The sequence below is a fragment of the Ursus americanus genome, chromosome 2 (assembly GCF_024610735.1).
Source record: "Ursus americanus isolate L20-20 chromosome 2, mUrsAme1.1.p, whole genome shotgun sequence".
Taxonomy (NCBI): domain Eukaryota; kingdom Metazoa; phylum Chordata; class Mammalia; order Carnivora; family Ursidae; genus Ursus; species Ursus americanus.
This window is the reverse complement of record NC_142128.1, coordinates 38436540-38450019: the sequence shown is the minus strand read 5'-3', so window position 1 is coordinate 38450019 and position 13480 is coordinate 38436540. Positions and strand designations below refer to the sequence as shown.

At 64.2% G+C, this 13480-nt stretch overlaps 2 protein-coding genes across 2 annotated transcripts; both read left to right on the top strand.

The window, feature by feature from the left end:
- Positions 1 to 57: 57 nt before the first annotated feature.
- TEDC2 (tubulin epsilon and delta complex 2) lies at positions 58 to 4133 on the top strand. The gene is made up of 10 exons (XM_045784731.2): positions 58 to 183; positions 274 to 372; positions 588 to 658; positions 755 to 1160; positions 1588 to 1641; positions 2214 to 2307; positions 2487 to 2598; positions 2685 to 2786; positions 3122 to 3312; positions 3577 to 4133. Exons 1-10 carry the CDS (start codon positions 158 to 160, stop codon positions 3721 to 3723), a joined length of 1302 nt encoding a protein of 433 aa, XP_045640687.2. The 5' UTR covers positions 58 to 157; the 3' UTR covers positions 3724 to 4133.
- A 6117-nt stretch (positions 4134 to 10250) lies between these two features.
- On the top strand, positions 10251 to 12631 carry NTN3 (netrin 3). The gene is made up of 6 exons (XM_045784720.2): positions 10251 to 11178; positions 11250 to 11438; positions 11528 to 11677; positions 11802 to 11852; positions 11981 to 12055; positions 12291 to 12631. The coding sequence occupies exons 1-6, from the start codon at positions 10251 to 10253 to the stop codon at positions 12629 to 12631; spliced, it is 1734 nt and encodes a 577-aa protein (XP_045640676.1).
- The last annotated feature ends 849 nt before the right edge of the window (positions 12632 to 13480 follow it).

Here is a 13480-nt window from a genome sequence, read left to right as displayed (position 1 = left end):
GGGGCCGGAGCGCCGGGGGCGGGGCCGGAGCGCCGGGGGCGGGGCCGGAGCGCCGGGCTCAGGACTGGGCAGCCCGGCCGGAAGGGGGCGGTCTACTAGCCCGGAAAGGACCGGACTTTCCGGAGGCGGCAAATCCGGACGAGCGGCGGCCGCCTTCATGCTGCCCGCCGGCTGCTCGCGCCGGTGAGACTCGCGCGCTGGGAGGGAGCGGGGCGGAAGCGGGAGCGGCGCGCGGCCGGCCGGGGTGCTGAGCCGCCGCTGCCCCCCTCCCAGGCTGCTAGCCGAGCTGCAGGATGCCCTGGACGCCTGCGCCGAGCGACAGTGGCAGCTGGAGCGGAGCCTGCGCGTCTCCCGCCAGCTGCTGCGGACCTGGTAAGCGGACCGCGAGACCACCCGGCCAGGCCGCCCTCGGAACCCCGCTCAGAGCCCCCGGGCTGGGAGGCCGGGCCCAGTGCCCACCTGCTCACTGTCAGCTGTGCTCCCCTTTGCCTGCAGGCTCCGAGGTCGGGGGGGCTGCCGCGAGGCCAGGCAGCTCCTTGGGGTCGGTTGGGTCTGGGCCCTGCCACCACTGTGCTGTGTCTTGGCAGGGAACCAGCCGAGACGCCGGCGGCGGAGCCAGCCCCAGGGCCAGAAACGAATGAAGAAGCCCCGCCTCCGGGTAAACCTCCACCACCCACCTTCTCTGGCGCTGCCCCTGCTCTGTCTTCTGACAAGCAGTGGTGAGTGACACTGCAAGAGTGTTTGGCTTTTGCAGCATGCTCACCCAGCCCTCAAGACCTCAAGGAGCTGGAGCTTCTGACCCAGGCACTGGAGAAGGCTGTACGGGTGAGAAAAGGCGTCTCTAAGGCTGGAGAAAGACACAAGGCCCTCAGCCTGAAGTCTGGGTTCACTGCTACTTCTGCCAGCACAGCCTCTGCCCCATCCCGGGACTCAGGCCAGGCTGGCCGTCGAGCCTCAGAGACAAAACCACCCAGGGGCAGCCACCAGACCACGGTGCCTGCCAGGGGCCTCCCTGAGTGCAGGCTTCCATCAGTGGGGGATCACACCGCTATGGGGAGAGGCTCCCGAGCCACCAAGCCTAGACCAGGCCTCAGGGACCAACAAATACCCCCGTCGGCTGCTCCCCAGGCGCCAGAAGCTTTCACACTGAAGGAGAAGGGGTAGGTTTTCCGGACCCTTCCTGGAGGAACAGCTTTGTCTACCTGACCGGATCCTGGCCAGCAGCAGGAATCTGCGATGCGGGGTGACAGGGAGGGCAGGGCATTGAGCTGGATGTGGGCCAGGGGAGCCCCCAGGGTGCTATCCCATGGGGTCCATGCCCTGAAGTTGGCAGAATGGACTATTGCTAGGGCCTGTTCCCTTCTCCCTGGCTGTCCAGTGCCCCATTCTCTTATCCACCCAGCCTGGGGCTCCAAACAGGCTGTGGAGGGCCTGGGCTCTGCCCCTGGTCCGTCTCTTCTCTTCACCAGGGCAGACCTGGACTCTGCTGGCTCCCATAGCCACTCTGGAAGCCCTGTTGCTTGGTCGCAGGGGGGATGGGGGGAGCCTCCTGAGTGAGGCTACTCAGAGCACTGGCTTCCCTGACAGGACCCTGCTGAAGCTACCCATGGCCTACAGGAAAGCGGCTTCCCAGAACTCCCGGTAAGGCTGAGTCGCAGCTGAGTGGGGGTGGAGGGGAGAGCAGGGAGGCCCAGGCTTCCCACCAGCGCAGGGCCATATCGGTAAGACTTTTCCAGCTGGCCGCTCTGCTTTGTTGGCTGGGTGGGGACACCTTCCACATTAAGAGAGTCTGCCTAGCTAGGACTTAGGCTCAGCAGGCTTTGAGGTTGAGAGACTTTGCGTCCACGTCTGTCTTCTCTGTGGGGGTGAGGGTGATGGTGTCCGCTCCATAGAGGTGCGGTAGGGGTTAAACAGGGCGGTGCCTTTCACGTGTCTGGGCTGTGTCTGAGCCACAGCCAGCACCCACAGCTCTTCACTGTTGTCCCGGGTAGTCCCAGTTACCAGTGGCTGCCAGCTCCTCTCCTCTGTCCCTTGAATTCTCTCCTAGTACTTCCCCTGTCTCCTTTTCACGGACAGCATCCTCTCCATTCCCCAAGGCCTGGGGATGCCCCTCATGGGGCCCCTGCCCTGGTCTTTCCCTGCCTCCCGAGGCCCAGCTGGTTGGACTAACGGGGTCCCTCTCTGATTCCCGGGTGCCTGTGTGTGCATTCCAGCCTGTGGGCCCAGCTGAGCTCTACACAGACCAGTGACTGCGGGGATGCTGCTACCACGGCCAAAACCCAGTTCCTGCAGAAAATGAAGATGACTGTATTCTTGCTGGGCTTGTGGGACCCCCCAGGGTGGGGATGGGGGTGGTTCTGGCTCTAAGCCTGGGGAGTGTAAGGGGCAACTCCAGGAGGGGCCAGAGCCACTTGGGTCCTGTCCTTGGCGGGAGGGCAGGGGAGGGGGAACCTGGCCACAGAGGAGTTTCCCTGACCTGTGTCCAGTCAGGCTGGCTGGGCTCTGAGCTCAGTGCTGCCCAGGTGGAGGCGGAGGTGGGGCTCCTGCGGAAGGCCTGCTCGCTGCTGAGACAGCGGATGGAGGAAGAGCTCTCGGCAGGTGAGCGGGCCCTGGTGTGTGTCTCGGGGCACGGAGGGCTTCGGGACTGGCGCGGACCTGGCCTGCCCTCCCCCACTTTTGCGTAGAGCCTGCTGACTGGATGCAGGAGTACCACTGCCTCCTTACCCTGGAGGGGCTGCAGGCCATCACGGGCCAGTGTATCCACAGAATGCAGGACCTGCGTGCAGGTGAGACCGGCCCCCCACCCCCACCCCACCTTGTGCTGAAGTCTGGTCTAGCTAAAAGGCAGCATTAACAGCTGCACAGGAGCAGGGTCCCCCCACTGCCTCTCCTGACGCAGGCTTGGCACTGTAAATAGCTTATTTATCTGGTTCCTGAGAAGGTTCCATGTGGGCGTCAGAGACGTACTTGCAGGTGACTTGCCCGGTATTGCAGGAGACAGTTGCTGATGGATAGTAGGGCTTCATCCAGGAGACAGAGGGAGACTGCACCCCCTTAAAGGCAAGTGGGAAGGAGGTCCCTGGCCACCACGCCATGCGGCCACCTCCCCCTGTCCTCACAGCAGTGGCAGGACAGCAGCTGGGGCCGTGGCCTGAGGGGAGACGCCCCAGAGCCTCGATGCCCCATGGAGGTGGCACAGACCCTGCGTGGAGCCCCCAGCTTCTTCTCTACTCCAGCACCGAGGAGCTGCAGACTCTGGCGGCCCTCAGGCTGCGGGTGGCCATGCTAGACCAGCAGATTCACCTGGAAAAGGTACTTCCAGGGTTGGGGGAGGGGACTAGGTGACTGGGCACCGGGGAAGCAGTGGGCTTTGGGCCATCCAGCAGACAGAGCCTCTGGGCTATGCACAGCTGACAGCACTGGCCAAGGGACAGAGTTTTGGGAGGAAGAAGGGGCTGGCACATGGTGCCTGAGGCCCTCCCTGGAATTGCCCCACTGTGGGGCCTTCTGTAAGCCCTCCGCCAGCTGCCCCGGATGGGGCCCCCACTGAGATCTTGGCCCTGCATTTCCTCCTAGGTCCTGATGGCTGAGCTCCTCCCGCTGGTGAGCAAACTGGAGCCACAGGGACCGCCCCGGCTGGCGCTTTGCAGAGCTGTACATAGCCTGCTCTGTGAGGGAGGGGAGCGCTTCCTCACCATCCTTCGAGATGAACCTGCAGACTGAGCCCTTCCCGTGACCAGCCGCCCCCCACCTTGCCCCCTTCCCGGGCCGCCGGACCCCGGCAGGAGGGCGAGCTTGTTCTGACCTAGACAACTGGGAGAGTGCCACCGCCCCCTATTAGGTGAACGGGGATTGAGAGGATTTTCACTGTGGTGGGTCTGGGGACCCAGAGATAGCTATACCCACCCAGGAAAGCAGGGTTCCCAGGGGGTTGGGGACAGCCCCCGGCTCTTCCCGAGGAGCCTAGGGCCCCAGAGCTAGTGGTCAGGCCTTCACTTGGCTTGGCCTTCCACAGGCTTGGAGACCAGAGGCCTGCCGGGCTTTTTTCTTAGCTATCTCTGTTTTTTTCTTACCGCAGCCTTATAAGCCACTTGTGTGATATTAAAACTACTTTCGAAAGTATATATATTTAAGATGGGACGTGGTGTTTGGTTTTTTCTGCGTGTTTTGGCTTACCGAGAACATATCAAGCATATTTATTGAGAACACTCATAGGCCTCTACTGAAGAGAGGGGGAAGGACACTGAAGGTGAGCAGCACTAGCCCCAGCACACCTGAAACCCCTCCCCCAACTGCCTAGACTGGGCTCACTGGGAGACACAAAAGCCACCAGCCCATATCTGAGTGGGCGGGCACTGTGCGGCCACAGCTGTCCTAGCTCCCGTGCTCACTACTTCCTCCTGGGCTGTTGCTGTGGCCATCGTGGGCCCCCCAACACTGACTTACCACCAGGGAACTCACCCCTCACCTACTCCACTGTCACCTCCTCCAAGGCTCCTGCCTCCCCCGCTGAAGGAAGGCAAGAAAGCGTAGAGGTCAAGGTCATGGTCTCTGGGTTTATACCAGTCACAGATTTGGGTTTCCACTGTGACTTGATTTCTGCTGTGGGACTTTCGGCAGGATTCTTAAGGGCCCTGAGCTTCAATTCCCAGTGTCGTCCCTACTGTCCTACTGGGGGTACTTGTTGGGAGAGGTTATCAAAGAGATGTGACCGCCCGCCAGGAGCTGGATCTGGACAACGGGAGGCTCCTCTCCCCCTCCCCTGTCCTTGGGATGTGGGTTCCACTGGCCTTTTCACTCCCAGACGCTGCTCCAAGGACACAGCCCTGAGGTAGGGATGTGGTGCTGGGAACACCTGCATGGGGACTGAGCCCAGGGAAGGCCTCTCCCGACACCACCTCTTAGGCCCTGGCGGGCGGGTACAGGGACACAAGTTTCCACTGCTTAGGAACCCTGCCACCTACACCCGTGGAGTGGCCTGCCTCTTCCTTCAGTCTCTGCCGGCCTTCCACGTGTGCGGCCGGTTTCAGATGACACCCAGAGGCTCCCGAGGGGCCCGTGTGCCAACGGTAATGGCTATTACCCCTGCAGCTGGGGTGAGGACAAATTACACAGTGGTAGGCCCTGGGGAAAGCTGGGAGGCTGTGGTGTTCATTAATAAACCTTGCCTAGGTGCCTGTGCCAACCAAGCAGAATGGTCAGAGCTGGGGCAGTGGTGCTTTGTGTAGCCAGTGACGAGCAACGCGGAATTAACACCAGCCTCTGCCCCCAGGGCGACCCAGGCGCCGAGCCAGGAAACTCCGGGAGAAGGCCAGGTCTTCTGAGAGCCCGATGAGGTGTCACAGATATGAGGGATGAACCGAGTGATGTTGAAGCAAACTTGGGGTGGCCCCAGGCTCCCAGCAGGACGTTCTACTTGTAAAAGCCCCCACAGTCCCACAGGCCAGAAACCTGGAACATGGAATCCCAGGTCTTGAGGGCTGCTGGGGACCAGATGACCAACCAAAGTAGGAAACCTAAAAACAGTCCTCATTGCACTGAGGGGCCTCTACGTGGTGGAACAGCTCTGTTCCCTGCCCAGGGCAGGAACAGGGAAGGGGGAATCAAGAGATGGGGAGTCTGGGGTACAGCTACCGCCCCCCCTCTGGCCTTTGCTGCTTCCAGAGCTCATGCCCAGTTGCTCTGATCTTGAGGAATCTTCATTCTCAGGGTGAGTTCCACCACCACCCTGTTACTGGCCAAAATCAGTTTACATAGCTAGTGGTCTCCACCGTAAATTATTTAATCCACCAGTTCACTTGGTTTATTGTGTACCTTCCCTACTGTACCTTTGCCCCCTGAGGGCAGGGGTGCTGTCCACCTTCATCCCTGGCCAGGCTCATATGGGCACCCAAAGGTTGTTGACTCAATGACCCACCTATCAGGACCCGTCTTGTGGGTGTCTTGTGGAGGGCTGTCCGCACCTGGGCAGGAAGGTGCCCCCCGGAGCGTGAGGGAGAACGAGGGCAGAGGTCTGGGTTAGCGCCCCCTCTAGATTCGCGACCGCCCACCCTGATTCAGCGTCAAGCTAGGAGGCGGCGGCGAACTCCTCTCCCCGGCGTCCCGGTGGCGTCACTGCATCCCGGCCCAATCCGCTCTGACGTGGCGGTCGAGGAAGGGAGTGGGGGCTGTGCGGGCGCCCACACCCACCCCGAGCGCGGCCCCCCGTCGGCGGCATGAGCGCGCCCGAGACCCCGCCCGCGGTGCCTGCCGAGCCCCCTGCGCCCCCCGCTGCCCCCGAACCCCCCGGGGCCCTGCGCGCGCTGCTTTTGGCCACCGGTGGCGTGGGGGGCTCCTGGCCGCGCTGCGTCCTGCCGTTCGGCGCCGTGACCCTGCTGGCCGGCGCCGCCGCCACGGCCATCACCTTCTCGCTGCGCGGACCCCACCTGGACCTGGAGCAGGGCGTGGCGCTGACCACGCTGGGCGCGGGCCTTGGGCTCCTGGCCGCCGCCTTCCTGTGCTGGCGCGCTCGGCGGCAGCGGCGGGCCGGGCGCGCGGGGCGGCGGGAGCCGGGGACGTCCTGAGCCCGCGCGCGCGCGGCCCCCTCCCCAGAGAAGTCACCGGGAGCCGGACGCCTCCTCCCTCCGGACCTCGCCCCGCCGGGGCGTGCACAGCACAGCGCGCGGGACGCGGAAACCCCTCCCCAGACCGTTCCTTCCTAAGCCCTTAGGAGGCCAAGGGGGTGGGGGCTACGAGCCTTTCCCTCTGCTTTTCGGACTCTCCTCTCCCCCCCTCCCCCCAATGTTGCTTTTCAGCGTTCCGCTTGGCGCGCAGAGCCGGTCGCGACCACACAGAGGGCCTGCGTGGCACGGGGGCCCTGCCGGGGGTGCAGGATGCAGGGTGACCGCGGACTCGGTGGGGCCACCCTCCTCAGGGTGAAGCGTGCCGTGCTCCCCTTCCCCAGCCGTCTGTCTTCCCTGCTGGGTTGGAAGCCCCTGTCGGCATAACAGATGCTCAATAAATGTCTGTGTGAAATGTGTACAAGTGGTGGCTTGCAAACGTCTGGAGGGAACAGTCCGGCCCGGGCTGGGCCAGGAGTGTTCGATCAGTCCGCCTTTTAAGGGAAAGACCCGAGCCTCCTGGGGCCTAGGACTATTTGACCCCCTGGGTCCCTTCCTCCCCAGGTAGATTTCCTGCGTGCCCCCAAAGCCAGCAGCTGTCACTTTGCCGGGATGGGAGTGGGAGGACTGTGGTGCACTGAGAAGGTGCATGTGGGAGCAGGGAGCCAGAGTCTCTTCTAAGGTGTCAGGAAGGGGCAGGACCAGCTGAGAGGTGTGAGAGGCCCCAGAGGCTGGGGACAGGTGGTACAGTCTGCAGGAGCAATGAGCTGGGCTTGGGGGCTGGGGAGAAGGCCCTCCCTAACTCTCATCAGGCCATCTGCCAGGGCCATCCTAGGGGCCAGAAGAGAATGTGTGCAGGGGGCCATTCTGGGGAAGAGGCGGGGCTGCCTACATCTTCCTCCCTGGGGAGCTGGTGGTACTACCGCCCTCTGGGCCCAGAGCTCCCTGCTTGCTAACAAGGATGAACACTCTTGAACACTCTTGAACACTCACAGGCAGCAGGCTGAGCCCTGGCGGCCTCCTTCCACCCACACCAGAAACCACCAGATGTTCTGCAGACCTTAGCCCCAACTCCCGAGGAGGCTGGGCTGCAGACAAAGCCTGCAAGTCTGACGCAGGGTTGGAGGGGAGGCTGCTCCCCGATTTCCGATTTCCTTTCTTGCCTCCTGAGTCCTGAAGTTCAGATAGCCAGGGGCTCCCTGGAGGCTTGTCTCGGGCTCTGTGGAACCCTTGTGTTGGGCCTGGGCATCTCTCCCCACTGTGGCCAGCTAGTCACTTCTTAGCTTCTAATGGTCCCAAAAGGATCTGCTACAGCCGGTACTCTTGCCAGGGCTCCGCTCATCCCAGGTTGGGTTTGAGGCTGATGATAGGACAGACCTTGAAGAGGGTGGTTGGGAAGATGCCATTTCTGAACTTGACTCGTGCTGGAGCAGACTGGGGTCCCTATCAGCTCCCCTCATTCATGCACTGCTATCTGTTGTAAGGGGCACGTTCTTTTTATCTCAAAGTTGGATTAGGTGCCATGGCACCGGCTCCATAGGGGACCCACCCTGCTGCGGCCAAAGATGAAGGGAGAGGACAGCAGCCCCTCTGACTAAACTCTTCTTAAGTCTCCCATGATCTCATCAGCCCCTGCACCCCCACACACATATGTGAGGGCCTGACCAGAAGGTGCTAGTCACGTCAGGTGCCCCATCACCCTGTCTTCCTGGCTGCTCTTACCTCTTCTCCTTTGGTTTCCCCTGGGAGCCTCCAGTGTCCTCCTGCCCCTCCTCTCCTAAACAGCGAGAAGATTCTGCTTTTCTCTACCTTCTTCTGTGGGTCCTTGCAGTATCTCTGGCCCAGCTGGAAGAGGCAGCTCTGCCTACACAGACACACCCACATGGCATCCTCCCTCAGCTGCTGGGCCTGGCCTAGGGTCAACCTCCCATCCGAAACTTCAGGACCCAGGTCAGGCATGTTCCAGTGTTCCCTGTCTCCTCTGCATGCAGACAACCCTCCTTGGGATGCTTGGCCCCCTCCATCAAGGGCTTAATGGTTGTGGGGAAACGGTCTCTATCCGGAGTAGTACTGATGTCTCTTGGCTGGGTCACTCTCAGCTGCAGCTGCCCCATCCCCAGCCGGTGCCCAGGCTGCCCACCTGGGTTCCTGCCTCAGTTTCCCTACCAAAACCTGCTGGTATGTGGGCCAGACTCAGGGGTTCTGACACTGAGCTGTCTGTGACCAGGACCTCCCCATGGACCAAACTCCACTCCCCACCCTCTACAGGGGTCCTCGACTGCTGACCAAGACCCTGAACCCCATGGGCCCCTGTTGATTAGTGGGTTCCCTCCTCCTCCCCCAGCTTCTGCTTCCTCCCTGCCAGCTCTGGGGGCTGGCCTCGTCTTGGTGATGCAACCAGACAGAGACCCAGAGATGCTTTGGGACAAGACTTTGGCCTGATCTGGGTGGGATATGCCAATTTCATTACTTAGGCAAGCTCCAGTCAGACTGGGAGGATACATCCTTCCTGAACATAAAGCAAGAGGGACTCAAGTCTGTGGAACCCCTGGCCGCGTCCAATACCTTTGTGGCTCATCACCCCCACCCCACCTCACCCCCACAACCACCACCAATGGCTCAGCAAAGTTGAGTAACAGTCCAATGAAAAAACTAAATCTCAGACAGGTTAAGGGGCCTGAACCACAGAGCTAGAAATTGGAACAGCTTGGATTCAAAATCAGACCTGGTCCCAACTGTGGGTTTTTTTCTACTAGAACAGACCACTGCCTTGGGGACATCCCATAACCACCAGCCCAGCTTGGCTGCTACAGCCCTGAGTGTTCCTTGTAGCGACCCAGGGGAGCATCAGGGCACCAGCCTTCAGATGCAGGGCCCAGCCTGCCAGATGGGCCTGAGGGAGGAGGCGGCCAGACCCCCGCCCAGCACGTGGCACAGTCCCAGGAGCAGTCAGGGCCTGGATGCAGGCCGGGGACCCTGCTGGGTGGTCCCCCACGGGCTGCGTGGCTGAGCCGCCCCCTCCAGACCCCTCCCGCCGGCGCATTCCTGGCTCCCCGGCCCCTCCCCCGGCTCCCGGGCCTCCCAGCCCCCTCCCCCGCCGGCCCAGCCAGTGTCTGAATCTGCTTCTGATTCCGGCTCTGCCGAAGAGGCCCCCTCCCCTCCCCTCCCTCCTTCCCGGCCCGAGCAGCCCCGCCCCCGGCTGGGCCCAGGCTTGCGCCTACTGCGCCCCCCACCCCCTCCTGGCACAGCTCGCCGACCCTAGCTACAGCCGGGAGGAGGCGGCGGCCGGGGCGCCCCAGGCCCCGCCCGCCCTCGGCCCTTCCCGGGAGGCCGGGAGACCTGCTCGACCCGGCCCTCGGTGGGTGAGTGCAGCGGCGGGCGACGGGTGGGGCCTCCGCGGGCGGAGGCGCCGGGAGCGGAGGCGACTCCTGTCATCGCTCCAGGCCCAGCGGGAGGACGCGCCAGCATCCCCGCTGTTGCGCTTGGCCCGGGGCGTGCCCGCGGCTGCTCCCACCTCTTGGCCCCGGCTGGGGCCGCCCGGGATTGCTCGGCATTGCGGGCCAGCGGGCAGAGCCCCGGATCCCGGCTCTTTCTCCCCGAGGGCAGCGGCGTGGGGCCCTGCGGGCTGGCTGATCCACCGCGGCCCCGGCCATGCCCTGCTGGCCCTGGGGGCTGCTGCTGACCGCGGGCACGCTTTCGACCGCGCTGAGCCTGGGGCCGCCAGCGCCCGCCGACCCCTGCCATGACGACGGGGGCGCGCCCCGCGGCTGCGTGCCCGGCCTGGTGAATGCCGCCTTGGGCCGCGAGGTTCTGGCGTCCAGCACGTGCGGGCGGCCGGCCACGCGGGCCTGTGATGCCTCGGACCCGAGGCGGGCACACCCCGCCGCCCTTCTGACCTCCGGAGGGAGCACCACAAGCCCTGCGTGCTGGCGTTCGGACTCACTGACGCAGGCGCCCCACAACGTGACCCTCACAGTGCCTCTGGGCAAGGCTTTCGAGCTGGTGTTCGTGAGCTTGCGCTTCTGCTCGGCGCCCCCCGCCTCGGTGGCCCTGCTCAAGTCACAGGACCACGGCCGCAGCTGGGCCCCACTGGGCTTCTTCTCCTCCCGCTGTGGCCTGGACTATGGCCGCCCGCCTGCCCCTGCGGATGGCCCACCTGGCCCAGGGCCTGAAGCTCTGTGCTTCCCTGAGCCCCAGGTCCAGCCTGATGGTGGTGGCCTTCTGGCCTTCAGCGTGCAGGATGGAAGCCCACCAGGCCTGGATCTGGACAGCAGCCCAGTACTCCAAGACTGGGTGACTGCCACAGACATTCGAGTAGTGCTCACAAGGCCTGCCATGCTGGGGGACACCAGGGACTCCATGGCCATGGTCCCTTACTCTTACTCAGCTACTGAGCTCCAGGTGGGCGGGCGCTGCAAGTGCAATGGGCATGCCTCAAGGTGCCTTCTGGACACCCAGGGCCACCTCATCTGCGACTGCCAGCATGGCACCGAGGGCCCCGACTGCGGCCGCTGCAAGCCCTTCTACTGCGACAGGCCATGGCAGCGGGCCACGGCCCGGGAAGCTCACGCCTGCCTTGGTGAGGCCTTGGAGGGTGGCCTGGGGATCGTGGACCAGGCCAGCCTGCCCCTGACCCATCCCTTCCTGCAGCTTGCTCCTGCAATGGCCATGCCCGCCGCTGCCGCTTCAACATGGAGCTGTACCGACTGTCCGGCCGTCGCAGTGGCGGCGTCTGTCTCAACTGCCGGCACAATACCGCTGGCCGCCACTGCCACTACTGCCGGGAGGGCTTCTATCGCGACCCTGGGCGTGCCCTGAGTGACCGCCGCGCTTGCAGGGGTGAGCCTGCGACGAGCTACCTGCACATCCTCGCCCTCTGGTTTCCCGCATCCACAGATGGGCTTCTAACCATCCGTCTCTGTCCTCAGCATGTGACTGTCACCCTGTTGGTGCTGCTGGCAAAACCTGCAACCAGACCACAGGCCAGTGCCCCTGCAAGGATGGCGTCACTGGCCTCACCTGCAATCGATGCGCCCCGGGCTTCCAGCAGAGCCGCTCTCCAGTTGCTCCCTGCGTTAGTGAGTGACCCTGCCCTCCTTCGACCTCAGCCAAGGCCACACCAGTGCCCTGCTACCTGCTTGTCCCTTGAGCCCTGCAAATGCTCCCCCTCCAATGCGCGCTGTTCTCTCACCCTGTCCACAGAGACTCCTGTCCCTGGACCCACTGAGGAGAGCAGCCCTGTGGAGCCCCAGGGTGAGTGGACACAGAACAGGGCCCTAGATTGCCATGACTGGGGGGAAAGGCTATGGGTGCAAGGAGGGAGGAGGAAAGGGTGGGGTAAGGAGGTGGGAATCCTGTGCCAGCCTCCACACCCCCTCCAGACTGCGACTTGCACTGCAAACCAGCCCGGGGCAGTTACCGCATCAGCTTGAAGAAGTTCTGCAGGAAGGACTACGGTAGGCCTCCTGCCCTCACCTTCTCACCTTGCCCTTTCCCTCCCTGGGCCTCCCACTGTCGCCTGCCCCGCCCTGTCAGCTCCCGGTGGCCTCTCGATGCCTACCCCCACCCCAGCGTTGAGTGTCCCCTCTGTGCCTCCCTCTCCACACCGCGGGCGCGCAGAGTTCCTACGCGCCGCCCGCCCCCTCACGGCTCCGCCCCGCTTGACCCCGCCCCCTCTCGCCCTCCCCGCAGCGGTGCAGGTGGCGGTAGGCGCGCGCGGCGAGGCGCGCGGCTCGTGGACGCGCTTCCCGGTGGCCGTGCTTGCAGTGTTCCGGAGCGGCGAGGAGCGCGCGAGGCGAGGGAGCAGCGCGCTGTGGGTGCCGGCGCGGGACGCGGCCTGCGGCTGCCCGCGCCTGCTACCCGGCCGCCGCTACCTGCTACTTGGGGGCGGGCCAGGGACCGCGGTCGCAGGCCGGGGGCCCGGGCTCAGCGCCACCCGCGGGAGCCTCGTGCTGCCCTGGCGCGATGCGTGGACGCGGCGCCTGCGGAGGCTGCAGCGGCGTGAGCGGCGGGGGCGCTGCGGAACGGCCTGAGCCCGAAGCGCGGGCGGGGCGCTGCTTCCACATTGAGGCGCACGTTCATCCAGTGCATCGCCTGCAGGGGACTCTTCGCTGGCGTCGCGCGCGTCGCCATCTGTGCCCTCCCCCGACCCTGCCCCGCGACTCCCTCGATGCCACGCGCCCATGCCTGGGAGGGGTGTGACGGACACAGCGACACCCCGCCCCGACACAGAGGGATGGGACAGCCCCCAAGAGCTGCTCGAGGCCCCCTGGGGCCACTGTCATCCCATTTCGCATTATCTTCCCCCTCCAAGGGGCACTGTGTTAGTCCCAGAAGGCTGAGAGCCCCCTGTGGGGCCGAACAACGCTTCGAGGCTCTGCCAACTCCCCCACCTGTGAGGTCGTGATCCCTCAGAGAGCATTCTCCCCTTCCTAAAAGGCACTGTGACCCTCTCCCAACAGATATGAACCCCCTTGTGATGCCAGGACCCATCTAAGGTCTGGAAACACCCCAAGGGCTGCGGTGGCTTCAACCCTCAAGGACTCTGATCTCCAGAGAATGCGCCGTCGCCCCCACAGACGCCTGCGGACCCCCGTGGGGCTCGGTGGCACTGGCTCCCCCGCCCCCTGCCAGGACCCGCAGAGGGCGCTGTGACTTCTCCCCCAGCGAGGACGGCAGCCTCTGGTCCCCTTCTGTCACCTCTGCCTGCCCTGTCACTGCCGCTTGGACGTCCGTGTCCCTGTCCCCGCTGTGTCTCTGCCTGTGTTCGGCCTCTTTCTTGGCCTGCTGTGTCCCTGTCTTGTCTCCGTCCGGCTGTCTCTCTCGGCCTTGGCCTCAGGGCTCCTCCGCTCAGGTCCCGCACGAGGACCCCCTGCGCCCCT

Coding starts and splice junctions, on each gene's coding strand:
- NTN3 (XM_045784720.2), top strand. CDS start 10,251: ATGCCCTGCTGGCCCTGGGGGCTGCTGCTGACCGCGGGCACGCTTTCG. Junction 11,179..11,249: donor GGAAGCTCACGCCTGCCTTG/GTGAGGCCTTGG, acceptor CCCTTCCTGCAG/CTTGCTCCTGCAATGGCCAT. Junction 11,439..11,527: donor TGACCGCCGCGCTTGCAGGG/GTGAGCCTGCGA, acceptor CTCTGTCCTCAG/CATGTGACTGTCACCCTGTT.
- TEDC2 (XM_045784731.2), top strand. CDS start 158: ATGCTGCCCGCCGGCTGCTCGCGCCG. Junction 184..273: donor CCCGCCGGCTGCTCGCGCCG/GTGAGACTCGCG, acceptor CCCCCCTCCCAG/GCTGCTAGCCGAGCTGCAGG. Junction 659..754: donor TGAAGAAGCCCCGCCTCCGG/GTAAACCTCCAC, acceptor TGGCTTTTGCAG/CATGCTCACCCAGCCCTCAA.